Below are 15,733 nucleotides of genomic sequence, written 5' to 3'. Positions count from 1 at the left end.
GTTTATTTGAAACTACATAAGTATAAATATATAAATGTGTATATATGTACGTGTATGTTTATGTCTAAATAAATGAATATAAACTAAATGATTTGGTTTCAAAAACATTTTATATATATGCAGTTTCCAGCTTGTAAACAGATTGTTCTTAAAAAGTTTGAGTTAGTAATTGAAACTTAAAACATTTCCTCCTAGAAATAACTTCAGTTTTTATTATCCCAGGCCACTAATTCATGAAAGCTAATTTGTCCTGTAGCATAAATAAATACAGCATGCCCTGGCTCTTAAAAGGTTGTAGAGGCGTTATTCTGGGTTTTGGTTTTTAATGACATCTTTGCTCACCTGCAGCAACAATTGTAGTATCGGTAACAGAGTAAGAAGTAGAGCAAGTATCACTTGTATGATTTATGTGTGACAGTTGAGGGTAGCTTGCAGCTGACTTTAGTATTATGCTTATAAATTTATTACTATAAGTTAAATATAACTTTTCAAAGTATTGCAAATTTTTCTTATATTTTTTGTAATAATAAACTATTTTAACCTTACGCATTTTTGGTTTAGGACACCTAGAGATGGTGCGATTTCTTTTGGAAGCAGGTGCAGATCAAGAGCATAAAACAGATGAAATGCACACTGCTCTAATGGAGGCTTGCATGGTAAGACTGGTGAAATACATACGTGAAGTTGATCTATATATTTCATAGAGACAGGGCTAGTGTATGATGAGCACCTTTTCCTTGAGTTCAGAGATTTGTTTATTATAGATTTATTGTAGAGCAGAGCCTCAAGTATCTGAATTATCACTTGTGTTCAGAGCCAGTTGTACACTAAATTCCTTCTATTAAAGGTGCTTTCTGGAGGCTTACGTACTACTTTTATTTTCTTAGTCTCCTATAACTATGCTGGTATTAACATAGTTGACACAAAATGCAACTATTTAAGAGTTGATCAAGGATATTGAGAAGATATAATCCACAAAATATGTGCATAATCTAAGCAGAGCACGTTCATCAAACTGATAATTTAACTTAATGAAAAATTTGAAATTAAAGTATTATTTGTGTAACATTTCCCCTCTATATATGGTATTTCTGAGCCCTTAAATCCTTTTTTAAGAATCTTCTTTTTTAGCATTTGTACTTAGGAACAAGTAATAATAGTATTCTTAAACTTTTGTATCTTAGTCTGTGATCTGTGGCACAGAAATGGATCAGAATAGCATTATTGGCAGATTTATGAGGAAAACATGCAGATGATAGAAAAAAGCCCCAAATGAATTTAAGTGTTTTTTTTTTTATTATTATTAAAGATTTTATTTATTTATTCATGAGAGACACACAGAGAGAGAGAGAGAGGCAGACACACAGGCACAGGAAGAAGCAGGCTCCATGCAGGGAGCCTAATGTGGGACTCGATCCTGGGACTTCAGGATCACGCCCTGGGCCGAAGGCAGGCGCTAAACTGCTGAGCCACCCAGGGATCCCGAATTTAAGTTTTTTATCTCAACTTCTCATCAGAGGATTTTTGAAAGGATGTTAAATTTTAATAATTTTTAGAAATATCAGATAGTTAATTTAGACTTGAATTATCTTTGTTTTCTTTACTGCCAGCCAGTATCTGTTTTAGTGAATTATCCTTTGAAGAAATTAGTTTTCTTTGAAGGTCCCAAGTTCTCATCTGTTAAAATTAGGGTAATAATCTTTCTCTCAGGTTGTTGTGAGTATGAAATACTATAATGTGTTAAAAATACATCCAAAATATCCCCATGGTTAAGGAACTTAAAATATTGCTTGTGATCCCCACTAGAGAAGTATTCAGATTAAGAAATTAAAATGGAGCATTCTGCAGACCTAATCAGCATATACTGTTAGTGTTACAAGTAGATGAAAGATATTGGTAGTAGCCAGACATTTTGAAGCTTGATAAGAGATTGGGATTTTAAGATGGACTTTAAAGGAAGTCTATGGAGAGAGAAAATTCTGAACTGAAGGAACACAAAGTAACCATTGTAATGGGGCATTAAAGTTGTGCAATATGGCAACAGAGGCAAAAAAAAAAATGGGTGTTTCATGTTCAAAAGAAGATGAAATGTCTACAAGGTAATATATAGAAGGAAAAATTATATCAAAGGCAAAAAAGGAAAGAGAGCCTTGGAGTTGCATATAGTTAGGAAAGCTGTAGGGAAAGGGAGACCAGCAAAGGAGACAGAAGATAGTAAGAGAGACTTCCTTTTCTTTTAATTTTCACTGGCATTTGAAAACATTGAACAAAAAAAGGAAGTACCATGTAAATATTGTGTTCCCTTTCCCATAACACATCATCTACAATTCTCTTGCTTTCTCCAAAAAGTATATTGCATTCTTCTTTTTCTACCTAGTGAAAATGAAAAGTTTGCTTCTTCTTAAGGTTTCTATAAAAATCCTACTTTCCCTTTATAACCTTTATTCATGTAGCATTTAAGTATATACCATGTGGTGCTGGTGTTATTTCCTAGTAGTCTTTTTATCCCCAGTGGTTAATAAGCCTCTTGCTTGAAGGAAGGTATTATTTTTCTACATGTTTCATAGCCTCAATCTCTATTTCCTAGTCTATGCCACAGAAATACTTAATACTGGCTTTCTCAACTGTTAAGTGTAGATTTATTTGAATGGAGATCAGTAAGTAAATCTTCATTGTATAGTAATTGATAAGTGTTCATATTTTTAACAATTTTTTTAAATGGTACTGATTTAATTTTTTTAAATTGCATTGTAATTAGGATGGCCATGTTGAAGTAGCTAGGTTACTTCTTGACAGTGGTGCCCAAGTGAACATGCCTGCTGATTCATTTGAGTCACCATTGACTTTGGCTGCATGTGGTGGGCATGTGGAACTTGCAGCTTTACTCATTGAAAGAGGAGCTAGCCTAGAAGAGGTCAATGATGAAGGTTATACACCACTGATGGAAGCAGCCCGTGAAGGACATGAAGAAATGGTGGCATTACTTCTAGGCCAAGGTAACCATACCAGTGAAAACAGGAAAGCATAATGTTTAAAATGTAAGATTACAATATTATAAAATTGGGTTTTTGTGTTTCATCTTTCAAGTAGATTTGTAACAAGGTGTTGTCGCAAAAATGAATGAGAAAGTATTTGCTTTGAAAATAATTTCCTAAACTGTGCTGAACAAAATCAAATAGACCTTTAATAGAGTTTTCAGCATGGTATACTTTGTGCATAAAAACAGAACTAAGGGTGAGGTGGGGTTGTAGATAATGTAGGACATATATGAGATTCAACATTTCTCAAAGTTGAGAGAATTCCTTTTGGGACCAAACACCTATTAATAAATAATATATCTAGTGTTTCATGAAACACAGTGTGGGGAGTCCTATCATAAGGACAAACTTGATAAGAATGTAAGAATGCGTTTATAAGAAACTGTCAAGGAGTCAGGACACAGTGGACTTTATGTTTAGGAAAAGTGAAACAGTTACTTTACAATATTAAGATACCTTTAGTTTAGAAGTAGTTTCCTGTCTCTATATTTGTAGCCAGATTTTATCTCTTTTAGTAGTAAAGTTTTTGGACAAATTTAAGAAGAGTGGCACATTTTTTAAAACCTTATTGGATAGAACTTTAAAGGCTGGATTGTTTTTCTTTTTTTTAAGATTAATTCATTAGAGAAAGCACAGCGGGGTGGGGGGGTGCACAGCAGGCAGAGGGAGAGGGAGATGCAGTCTCCCTGCTGAGCAAGAGGCCTGATATGGGGCTCTCTGTCGAAGGACCCTGGGATCATTACTTGAGCCAAAGGCAGACCTTTAACCATCTGAGGCACCCAGTCGCCCCAAAAGCTGGGGTTTTATAGCACATTACTTATGTTTGAATCCTAGCTCCACGGCTTGCCAATTTTGTAACTTTAGGCAAGTTCCTAATCTTCTGTGCCTGAATTTTGTCGTCTGTAGGGTTGTTGTGAGCATATACATATAAATATATATACATTTATATAAAGCTTTTTGAACACTTTCTTCTTTATATATGGTGATGATGGTGGTAGTAGTGATAATGATAATGTTGTGGTCCTGGGCAAATTAATGAACCTCAATTTCCTTAGCATTAAAATAGATGATGTAAAATGCTTTCAAATATTACCGGGCAAATAGTAATGGTGTATTAAATGTGAGCTATCATCATCATCATCATTTTTGAATCTTTATAACAAGGGAATGTAGTTTATTTTTCTAAGTCCTTTTATCACCTGGCTTGTACTTACTGGCTGAATAAATCTTATGTGCAGCTGTGTGCATCAAATATTGACTTGTGGGTATATTTTTAATAATTTTCATTTGTAATCACCTTTCAGAGTTTGGGAGAAGAACTTTTTTGTTTAGTAAAATAGTAAAGCTCATTTTCATTTTTGAAGTATAGTTATTAGGAAACCATCATGTTTTGCTTATCTCTGGAATAAATTAATGACTTTCTTAAAATAATTAGAATTTTTATTCTAGGAGCAAATATCAATGCACAGACAGAAGAAACTCAAGAAACTGCCTTGACTCTGGCATGCTGTGGAGGCTTTCTGGAAGTGGCAGACTTTCTAATAAAGGCAGGAGCTGATATTGAACTCGGGTGTTCTACCCCTTTAATGGAAGCTGCTCAAGAGGGTCATTTGGAGTTAGTTAAATACTTATTAGCTGCAGGTAGGCATTTTTGCTTTGGGAGGAGTTTTTTACATGATTTATTCAAGTGCAAAAGTTATAATGTAAATAACTTTCTTCAGATACGCTCAATGTATATTTAAAAATGTGGTAAAAAATATAGTAAACTTGTGTGTATTCTGCATAAATCACATTATTTCTGTTTAAAGTATCTCTGGCTTTAATTTCAAGCAGTAATCTTTTTTTTTTTTTTTTTTTTTTTTGCTTTTAAAGATGCTGATAATATTCTCTACTTCTAGAAAAGGATAGGGTGTTTTATCTAATTTGAGATATGGCTTATGTGGAAGAAATTTCCATTTCTATCATTTATGTCTTCTGGGTTTTGCATTAAGTCTCTATTGTTTACTACTACTGCAGGAGCTAATGTTCATGCAACAACAGCAACAGGGGATACAGCACTAACATATGCCTGTGAAAATGGTCATACTGATGTAGCAGATGTCCTGCTTCAGGCAGGAGCAGATCTGGTAAGCTGTGTCACTTTTTAGATCCTAATACTTAAAACCAAGATAAGAAATTAAAGTTTTCAATGGAGATGACAGACAAAAGGTATTTATTCTAATATGCGTTGGCCTTTTTTGCCATTTTTTTTTTCTTTCATTAGTGTCCATTATTATTCTTGTTGGCAGGGTTATCCAATCTGTTACCCTTTGTGTCCCATAAAAAAGGAGGAAATTTTATGTTAATATATTAGTGCAAATTGATTTTTCTTAGGTATTTAGCTATTTTTAGAAGATAAGTATTTAATAAGTAGTCTTTTCCATCAAATAAGTTATAATTTAGTAAAAAGGATACTGAGGTAAATGTCATAGGAAAAGTACAGACATTAAAGAAGCTCAGAAGAGGTTAAGAGGTCATCTGAGATGATATATTTTGGGCTGGATAAGGTTTAAAAAGGTAAATATGACAATGTTGTGACAAAAGAGATATTCCAGTTGGAAGAAGTAGTGTGAATATAGCCTGAGAGGTAGGGAAGCAAAAGCAAATGTATGTGGAGAAAATGCACTTCCAGCGTGTGAGGGAGTAGCACTAAGACATGAGGACGTAGTTAAAACTTAAGTAACCATATGGTCTTGAGGCTGAGATTAACAAGCAAATGTGTATTCCTGTAGAAGTTCTAGTTTATGACAAAAATTCACATGCAAGCCTAAACAGACTACTCCATTAACTAGTTTGGTAAATTTTATTTCACTTCTCTTTCCTCATTTATGGAAGGAAAAGGTGGAATTGGATTACTTTTGTGATCTCTTTCAGTTAGTGTGCTAGTACAACTCTTGAAGTACTTACGACACTTGTTATTTTCTGATTAGTTGTGTGCATATTTCTTCCATATTAGACTTTGAACTTGTTTAGCTTAAGAACTGTATTTCCAGTGTTTACCACAGTAGCTGTGAAATATATAGCAACATAATAATCTTCCTTAGTTAATTGCAATTCAAACAACTTACTGTGTGGCATAAGAGAACAATCAAAAATTACTCATCAGATGTGAATGTTAAAACATATATGCATTATATATATGTTATACATATATTATGTATAATGGCATATGTATAATGCTTTATGAAATGTATTTTTTCTCATACCTTTATATTCTAAGATCTGAAAATTTCTCCAATAGTGTTCTCAAATATGAGCAATCACAAGAATGCAATAGATTCTCCATCCTTTTGAGACCAAGAACTCTCTAGTAATATCTTATAATTGATGGTTTCCTAGATACTAAATCACTAGCTTTGATGTTTTCAAATAAGGTAATATGGACTTAATGGGAAGTCTATAAAGAAAGGGAGGGAATGATGAAAAAAAAAAAAAAAGAAAGGGAACGATGTACTTGCAGAAATACATACAGGTAGGATACAAACTTACAAAAGGGAAATAACTTGGAGTGGACAAGAATAATGCTAATAATGCTGATTGGAGAAGGCTGTGCTAGAGGGCCATTCACTGTTCAAATTCCATAGGCCTTTTGGTAGAGAGAGAAGTAAAAAATACCCAGATGGATTTAGATGAGGGTATCACAATCATATGAATATAACTTCAGTTCTTAAATTATATCTGTAGAACATGTGTCTAATTTGAGATATTTTTAAATTTAAAACGTATTCCTTAATTTGTTTCAAAGCATAATTTTTAATTTATTTAGATTTAAAGCCTGATATTTAATATACAATTATTTTCCTTTTGATTTTGAACAGAGCAACTGTTCACTAGCAATTAAATATCAATTACGTCTGTGCTTTTTTAATAGGAACATGAATCTGAGGGTGGAAGGACTCCTTTAATGAAAGCTGCAAGAGCTGGTCATGTTTGTACTGTTCAGTTCTTAATTAGTAAAGGTAGGTTTGTGTAAAGCAGTAGCTTTTTCTCCAAAGCTGTCTATTCTCTGCCCTCAGGTATTTAGAGGTTGAGAGGTAAAGGATGTTTTGAGGGTAACGCTGGAAGAAGGATGCTACTGAAATTTTGTGAATGGGTGGTTGATAAACATCCTGTAATGCAATGAATATTTCTGAACTATGAAGAGTTGTCATATTGAATACCACCCTTGTGAAAAATTTTTTAAAAGAAAAATTTCTCTATGTAAAACTTTTAAGAGTTTAGATTACTTAAAGTCTGTTCTGTTTATGTAATAATAGATCTTGAAACCTGAATTCTTAGGTTTATGCCACTAAGTTACTTAAGGGCAAGTCACTTTTCTACGTTACATTTCCTTGGGCCTAAGTTTCTTTCTTTGTGAAATATAGAGAAATAATCATACATATGGCACAAAATATATTTAAAATTGAAATGTGACCAAAATGCATGGAGGATTTTCATCTGTGGTCCGTAATTCTACTTTGAATATCAAAAACCATTTTAAATGACAAGTAGCATCTTAATACTTCTTTTACATTATTTGTTAGGTGTTCACTACATAAGTTCAAGTTGAAACAGTTTTAATGCAGATTTCATCATATTCTTAAGTATAGAAGATGAAAGATTTTACTTTTGATTCAGCATTTATTTATTTGTTTTAAAGATTTTATTTATTTATGAGAGACACACACAGAGAGAGAGAGAGAGAGAAAGCATTTAGCCTTATCTTCTTTCAGTGCATACTGAAATATTTATGGATGAAATTATGTCATGTTTGCCTGGGATTTGCTTTAGAGTAATTCAAGATGGAAGAGGAGAATTGATAAGGGTTTGTGTGAAATGAGATTGGCTGTGTGTTTATAATCATTGAAGCTGGGTAAGGGGCATGTGGATCTTCATTATACTATTCTCTCTACTCTTTATGATTTTGAAATTTACCATAATTTAAGAAACAGCTGTCTACTAACATGATTTGCTATGTCTTGTCTGTTTTAGGAGCGAATGTGAACAGAACCACAGCTAATAATGACCATACTGTACTGTCCCTGGCTTGTGCAGGGGGTCATCTGGCAGTGGTGGAACTACTTTTGGCTCATGGGGCAGATCCTACTCATCGTTTAAAAGTATGTGATTCAAATGTTTCTGGTAGCATTATGTACATTACAGTGTTTTTCACTATTGAACATTACAAGATAACATCTACCAGTTCCATTTATACTGGCATTTTAAGTATATTCATTTTTGTTTTGTTTTGTTTTATTAGAGGAAAGTGTTCTTTACTAAACCTAAGATTTTATGTATTTTCTGGTTCTGTAAATTAGCTTATTTAAAAATTTTTTTTTCTCCTTCCATACCCACTCTTTAGGATGGCTCAACTATGTTAATAGAAGCAGCGAAAGGTGGCCATACAAGTGTTGTTTGCTATCTTTTGGACTACCCTAATAACTTGCTTTCAGCCCCTCCACCAGATGTCACTCAGTTAACCCCCCCATCTCATGATTTAAATAGGGTAAGATTCAAAACTAAAACATTTTATATCTTCCTTAGATAACTCTTTGGCTCATAGTTTCAATGTAAACTAGATTTGACTATTTTTTGTTATAATATGTAGGGTTCTTTATAACTATGTAGTTGAAATGGTTAATGACATAATCTGGTATAATATTCAGATTGTACTTTGGTTTGATTTTGATTTGCTTTCTTACTGTGGCCAGAATAATCATTTGAATTCAAAATCCACTTAAAAAATGTTATGGAAAATAATTTGGTACCAACATATTTTAAGTAAGTATGTCAATATCTGAGATTAATACCATGTTACAAATATTTTGGAGAGTGTTTGTAACTTAATTCTTAATTTAAAGCTTATTATTTAATGAAGTGTGTAGGAAAAGCAGAAGTATAATCAATTTCCTTTGTCTTAGGCTCCTCGTGTACCAGTTCAAGCACTGCCCATGGTTGTCCCACCTCAGGAGCCTGACAAACCACCTGCCAATGTTGCTACTACTCTTCCCATTAGGAATAAAGGTCAGTTATACTTCTGAAGACTGTTGTTTACATGTTATCTGGGTAAAAATGATAAGTTTACAAAGAAAAACCTAGCCATTTATAATTATTTTTCCACAAAAAGTGAATTTTACTAATTGACATAGTTAAAAAGATTTTTTTCCTAATGAATAAGGCATGTTATTGGGAGAGAAGATAGTTAATAGCACAAATTTATGCTAGAATTATCAGCAGTAGCAGGAGAAATTCAGATGCTCATCTTTGATGCAGTTCTGATTATCCATGATTTCCTCTCATAACTGGTCATTTCTATTCATGTTAAAATATTAGGCCTGGGTATAGTTGGGTGACATTTTTGTAAATTACTTAAATTTCTATAGTGATACAAGGCTTAAGATTGACAATTTAGATCAAAATTAAAATATATTTTAGAATAACTGGTTTAATAGAGATTTTATATCTGGGCTGCCTTTACTCAACCAATAATTGAAAGTTACTTCAGATATGCTTGTTTGTTTCTCTAGAATTCTGAGGTCCATATTTGACTTGTGGATGTTACACCATGCATGTTCTTAAGTTATGTCCCAAAACATTATAGCTACCAGTTTGAATCAATTTTTCTTTTTAAAAGTTTGACCTGAAGAACCAATGCAGTTTTAATTTTTTGGTTTTTGGCTACCTATATTATTTTACCAACAAGATACTAAGTATTTCCACCAGTTCTTTACAGTCACTACTACCAATCTAGAGCCTTGGCACCTTTTTGAGTTGGTATAGCAAACAACTGATTGCTATACCTGTAGCCAGATCTGTTTATTCACCTGGCTGTCAGAAGATACAGTGGATGGCGTAGTCCAGCATCTTTTCTTCCAGGGAAACTGAATCCCAATTCTCTACTGGCCAGGTAGCTGTGTGAATATGTGAATTTATATCTTGCCTTAATCAGTCTTGAAGATGGTAGGCCCCCAGCAAAGACAAATTTTAGTTGGATTTAAATTTCCTGGTACTTCTCAGTGGTTTGGGTACTCTCTGTGTGTATGTGTGTGTGTCTAAAAGGCATAGGCTATCAAATGTGGAAAAACCTTGACTTAGAGGTCTAAGTTTTCCCTGCATCTTAATAATCTAGCATTATTTTTCTGTTCTTATAAGTTTTTACATCTTTATGACCAGATGAAGTGTCTACACATAGTCTTAGATTTTACTTTAATTGCACCACTTAGATATCACAGACCTGCATCCCTCTATTGTCTAATTTTAGCCATGTGATATTTTTAAAATTAATTTCCCAAAGATAACTCTATGCACATAAAATACATACATTCTATATTTATGATAAAGAAGGTGGATTTGTTTTTAAACTCCTTAACAGTGCATTTTCACCTTCTGTGGATATAATAACTTGGTGCATAACTGTTGGCACTAAACCTCCCAACAGTAACTCTGTAATGAGGATGCCATTCATGTGCACTTCTGAGGGGGTTTCTTTTTCACACAGCTGCTTCTAAACAAAAGTCCAGCAGCCATTTGCCAGCAAACAGCCAGGATGTACAGGGTTACATCACCAATCAGTCTCCAGAGAGCATTGTAGAAGAGGCTCAGGGAAAGTTAACAGAACTGGAACAGAGGATAAAAGAAGCCATAGAAAAGAATGCACAGCTGCAGTCCTTGGAACTGGCTCACGCTGACCAACTTACCAAGGAGAAGATTGAGGAGCTGAACAAAACAAGGGAGGAACAAATTCAGAAGAAACAAAAGATTTTGGAGGAACTACAGAAAGTAGAACGAGAGTTACAACTGAAAACTCAGCAGCAGCTAAAAAAGCAGTATCTAGAGGTTAAAGCTCAAAGAATTCAACTTCAGCAGCAGCAGCAACAATCTTGCCAACATCTGGGACTACTAACTCCAGTTGGGGTTGGAGAACAGCTTTCCGAGGGAGACTATGCACGGTTACAGCAAGTGGATCCCGTTTTGCTTAAAGATGAACCCCAGCAGACTGCTGCTCAGATGGGTTTTGCACCAATCCAGCCTCTGGCCATGCCTCAAGCTTTGCCTCTGGCGGCAGGTCCCTTGCCTCCAGGGTCCATCGCAAATCTTACAGAACTTCAAGGAGTGATAGTTGGACAGCCAGTACTGGGCCAAGCACAGTTGGCAGGGCTGGGGCAAGGAATTCTGACAGAAACACAACAAGGGTTAATGGTAGCCAGCCCTGCTCAGACCCTCAATGACACGCTGGATGACATCATGGCAGGTGGGTTTATATTGTTATGAGCAGGTATCAAATATGATTTGCTTAAGGCGAGTAAGAGTGTGCCAGAATTTTTGCCGTTACCCAACTTGAGAACTATTTTTGGACTCTTGACCCATGTATATCCTTAGAAATATTAGTTCAATCTCAGAAGTTCTCAGACGGATACAGGTCGAATTAAAGATTAGCTCATGCAATACAAGTGACTGAAACTTTTTGGCTTAGCTGTGTAGGCTGGGAATCTAGGTTTTTTTCAGTAGTGGGGTTGATGTTTGAGTTTTTTTTTTTGTTTTTATTTTTTCTCTTTAAGTTAAGAACACTAAGATTGAATTTTGGCTTTTGTGCTTCTGTATTCACACCAATAAACTGGGAAATTGATAGAAGTTGAAGTGCAAAACAAATAGGACACATCAGGAAGTTTATTTGTGAACAGAAATACTTTATATCCTAATGGATCAGACTTCAAACCTGATGGATATTAAAAAAAAAAAAAAAAAAAAAAAAAAAAACTTAAACACCTTTACAACAAAAATAAAGTACCAAACCAAACAGGGTTTGATTATACTGTATGTCAGTGGTTTTATCCCCTGTGAATGTTAATGTATAGTTCTCTTTCTAATTGTATGATGGGAAGGTGTGGTCCCCTGACAGTATCATAAATGATATATCTTTAAATGTGTAGCCAAAGAAATTTTATTCCTTAATAATTAGTTTCATTGGCAAGAGGAAATATTTTAGAAGGTTGTTTTAATAATTCTAACTTTTGGTATGTGCTTTTCATGAGTTCTGTAACAGTGGTAGAATGAGGTTTTATAGGATTATAAACCATAAGAATGTCATACTAAGAAGGATAATTTTCTTCATTTAAGAAAAAGATAAAGAAAATTTGAAAAGGAAGGAAAAGGGGAAAACAAAGTAAGTCATTGATATTTGGTAGTTTTTATCTGCTCTCTTCCCCTTTTTTTTAATTCTTTGATATATACCTAAAAGATGATTGAGTTTTTTTTAATTTTGAAACTGTTGTGTGTGGCAATGTTACATATTATGATGAAATTATATCTGTAACTTGTCTTTCATCTTTTAAAAGAATAAAGGAAAATTTATAGTGTTGAGAGATATTTAGCTAACATTCAGAAACTAAGACACCAGCTAATGAGACAGAAGTTTATGAACAAATTGCTTTTAAGTTTTCCTGGTTGTCTTTTAATATCACCCAAGCAGTATTATGTGGAATGAACTAATCTTAGAGGGTACAGTAACTACCTCAGAAAAAGTCCTAGTAATCATTAATAAGAACTGTAAGGATTCTTATAGTGATAAATATAAAACTTTTCTATAGATTTGAGAATTCCTATTAACCACTGTTAGCTGGTTAAAATAATTGGGAATACAATTAAAGAAACATTAGTATCTTATGAAAATTGGAGTACAGTAGCCAAAAGTCCCAAATTTGCTCTTAATTATATGTCCATTAATCTAGGTCATAATGATAGTCTTTCTGTTATGTCAGTTGAACTACCAAAGAATGTGTAGTTAAGTGTTATTTATCCAATTAAATGAAGAATGGACATTCCTACCAATGAATAGTTAAAAACTTTTGATATGCTATTAGAATTTACATGATGTTCTTGGGCATACTTATCAACATTGTACGTTGTACAACTGTACAGTTTTTATGCTGATCAGAATTATTGGAGATTTGTGAAATAGGTTTTCTGTTGATTGGTTTACCAAGCAAAAACACTTAAATTCTGCCTCTATGTTACAGGTGTTTTCATATACAAAAATTTCAAAAGCACTTAACTTTTTAGGAAATATAGCAAATACTTCTCATTATAAAAATACTTCACCACTTTATTATGCCCATTTATATGGAGAAAGCAGAGATGGCCAGAAGGAAGAACAGGATTAAAAACATCCAACCACTTACCCACAGTCCATCCCTGTCATCATGCATGTGCACATGCATAAATACATATACTCCTGCACTCACTTTCACTTTTCTTTAAACAGCTTCTGTGGTAGTACTTGTTCTTTAGGTCGACTAATGATCATTTCCATTTCTTTCTTTGGGCTTCTTGATATTTTACACCTTTTTTTAGGCTCAGTCTTCTTTCTCCACTTCAGCATAACCTGTTCTTTATTTTTCAGCTCCCATTTATTAGACTGCTCTTGTAAGGTTCAGTCTCTTTTTCTCTAGTAGTTGGCTGACCCACATCTTCTATCTTCTCTGTTCTCTGTACTTGCCATAGCAAAATCAGTTCCCTGTTTAACCAGTCTTAACACCTTGCCCTTGCTGCGCCTTCTTTCCTTACCTGTTGTTAAAACTTTTCTAGAGCATCTGGTTCTCCTTCTCTAAAATCTAGTCTAAAATGAAGTACCACGTGGAAAGATCTGTACCAGAGTTCCTTCAGGTACCTGCATATTGACAAGTTGTTACTTTCACTATAGGGAATGGATAAGTGACAGGTAGTTATTTCATTCTAATAAACCAATTTCATAAGTATCCCAAAGGAAATGAAAGGAGGGAATTGGTTTTTCTATATCTCCTTTTAGATGAGAATAAGAACAATTTGACCAAATATAGGAAAACTAATATTAGTATGTTCCTTAAAATAATTTATTCCAATTAAAATGTAAATAATATAGTCATTTAACAATAAAACTTAGACTTTTTGTTTAATATCATGAAATAAAAATCAGTTCTTTGGACAGCTTGGTGTTCATTCTGTTTAAGCTAATTTTTGTATTTAGCATTTTCATTTGTGAAAATCCAATCAGAGGAGATTATGCAATCAATTTTAAGAGCCATAGATTTTATATGGTTTTGAAATTTATATCTAAACTATGTACGTACATTTAAATTATCTTGATTTTTTTCTCAACATATAAACTTTATCTATATGAAATAACAATATCAAGGTCATTAATGATCAATTTAATATATTAGTGCATGCCCTTTTCTATTAATCTGGATCCCTGCCAATTCAAACAGTGTTTTGTTTTGTTTTGTTTCCTTCTTTGTTTTTTCTTTAGCTTTTAAGTGGACTTAAAATGTATAATTATAGAATGTGTGTTGCTATAATGTATATAGTGTATGTTTGTGCTTGAAGTAAGGATCTCATGTAAAATAGATTTCTTAATTGACAATCATGTTTATAATTGTTATAATAAGGTCAATTTCAGTTTTACTCTTGACAGGATCATAACTTCTTTTGCCTGGTTTCAGATCCAGTTGTGAATCATGATTGTTTTCTGTCTGATGTAGTTGATAAGTATGTTGGTAACACACATCCATGCTACGTTGACCATTCAGAGATTAATGCCCACACTTCAGTGCTATAGCATTTTTAATAGGGGGAGAAAAAGAATTGATGTTCACATATCAACTCCAGAAGTGAATCCGTGAGGGAATAAAATACCCTCAGTTGCCACCACCTTTGGAGTTCTCCCACCTCAAGTACTGACCTAATTAGCCCCTTCTTAATTTGGAGATTTTGGTTAAAATAATATCAAAGCAAAAATATGCTTAGAACTAAGAATAATCTATATTTGAAGGTTGATTGTGTGCATACATTTATTTTTACCATAATCTTTTAATTTTGTCTTCAAAAGTCAGTGTGATTGCTGGATTGATTGGTGGGCATTTTAACCCCCTCAGAGTAATTCTGATATGAGAAACTATATTTCTGTGTGAGGATCAAATTTTTATATTTTACTATGCATGGCTGAGAGCTAACCATTCAGAATATTATCATCCCCCTGTCTGCAGTTAGTTAAAGGGTAGGGAGTGTTTTAATGATTCAGGAGTGAGGCTCACCCCAAACAGTGAAATTACTTTGATTAGAATATAATGTATGAAAGTGGCAGGTTAAAACTCACACTTTCTCGCTCTGAACTTTGGCTGTTTTACCTTTTATTCCATTTTAATTCATAAGAATATTTTTGTTTTCAGGGATATTTTGAATTGAAGTTTTATGATTATGTACTGTTAGAAGAGAATTTGTTTTTCAGATGGATTATTATTTAGAAAATGGGTTATTCTCAATATACTTTCTGTTTTTAGACTTGTCCAAAGTCAGAAATAAAATAACCAGAAAAATAAAATAACCAGTATTAGTGCTATACAGGACAGTCTATAGGATATTTTGTTTTAAGAAGTCTTTTTAAATATTTTCTAATAATTATTTCTTACTGTTACCTAACAGTGTTTCATCCTTATTAAGTGCAGTTATTTTGTTCAACAGCAGTCAGTGGAAGAGCATCCGCAATGTCAAACACTCCTACCCACAGTATCGCTGCTTCCATTTCCCAACCTCAGACTCCAACTCCAAGTCCTATCATCTCTCCTTCAGCCATGCTTCCTATCTACCCTGCCATTGATATTGATGCACAGGTAAGCTCCAAGTTCTGGAGGGATGGTTTTAAC

The 15,733-nt window shown here is 33.6% G+C and overlaps 1 protein-coding gene across 7 annotated transcripts in view; it reads left to right on the top strand.

Moving 5' to 3' along the window:
* ANKRD17 (ankyrin repeat domain 17) overlaps window positions 1-15,733 on the top strand; it is a 153,824-nt gene that overhangs the window by 90,473 nt on the left and 47,618 nt on the right. For 4 of the 7 annotated variants that reach the window (XM_038556303.1, XM_038556305.1, XM_038556306.1 and 1 more), the window contains exons 7-16: window positions 562-656; window positions 2,759-2,996; window positions 4,488-4,679; window positions 5,055-5,164; window positions 6,949-7,036; window positions 8,049-8,176; window positions 8,419-8,562; window positions 8,978-9,080; window positions 10,555-11,307; window positions 15,552-15,700. In XM_038556303.1, coding sequence (XP_038412231.1) covers window positions 562-656; window positions 2,759-2,996; window positions 4,488-4,679; window positions 5,055-5,164; window positions 6,949-7,036; window positions 8,049-8,176; window positions 8,419-8,562; window positions 8,978-9,080; window positions 10,555-11,307; window positions 15,552-15,700 — 2,000 coding nt within the window. The remainder of the gene's footprint in view (window positions 1-561; window positions 657-2,758; window positions 2,997-4,487; window positions 4,680-5,054; window positions 5,165-6,948; window positions 7,037-8,048; window positions 8,177-8,418; window positions 8,563-8,977; window positions 9,081-10,554; window positions 11,308-15,551; window positions 15,701-15,733) is intronic. The other 3 variants (XM_038556304.1, XM_038556309.1, XM_038556308.1) reach the window with 3 other exon arrangements.

The sequence above is a fragment of the Canis lupus genome, chromosome 13 (assembly GCF_011100685.1).
Source record: "Canis lupus familiaris isolate Mischka breed German Shepherd chromosome 13, alternate assembly UU_Cfam_GSD_1.0, whole genome shotgun sequence".
In the NCBI taxonomy this organism is placed as follows: domain Eukaryota; kingdom Metazoa; phylum Chordata; class Mammalia; order Carnivora; family Canidae; genus Canis; species Canis lupus.
This window is presented reverse-complemented; position numbering and strand designations above follow the sequence as displayed.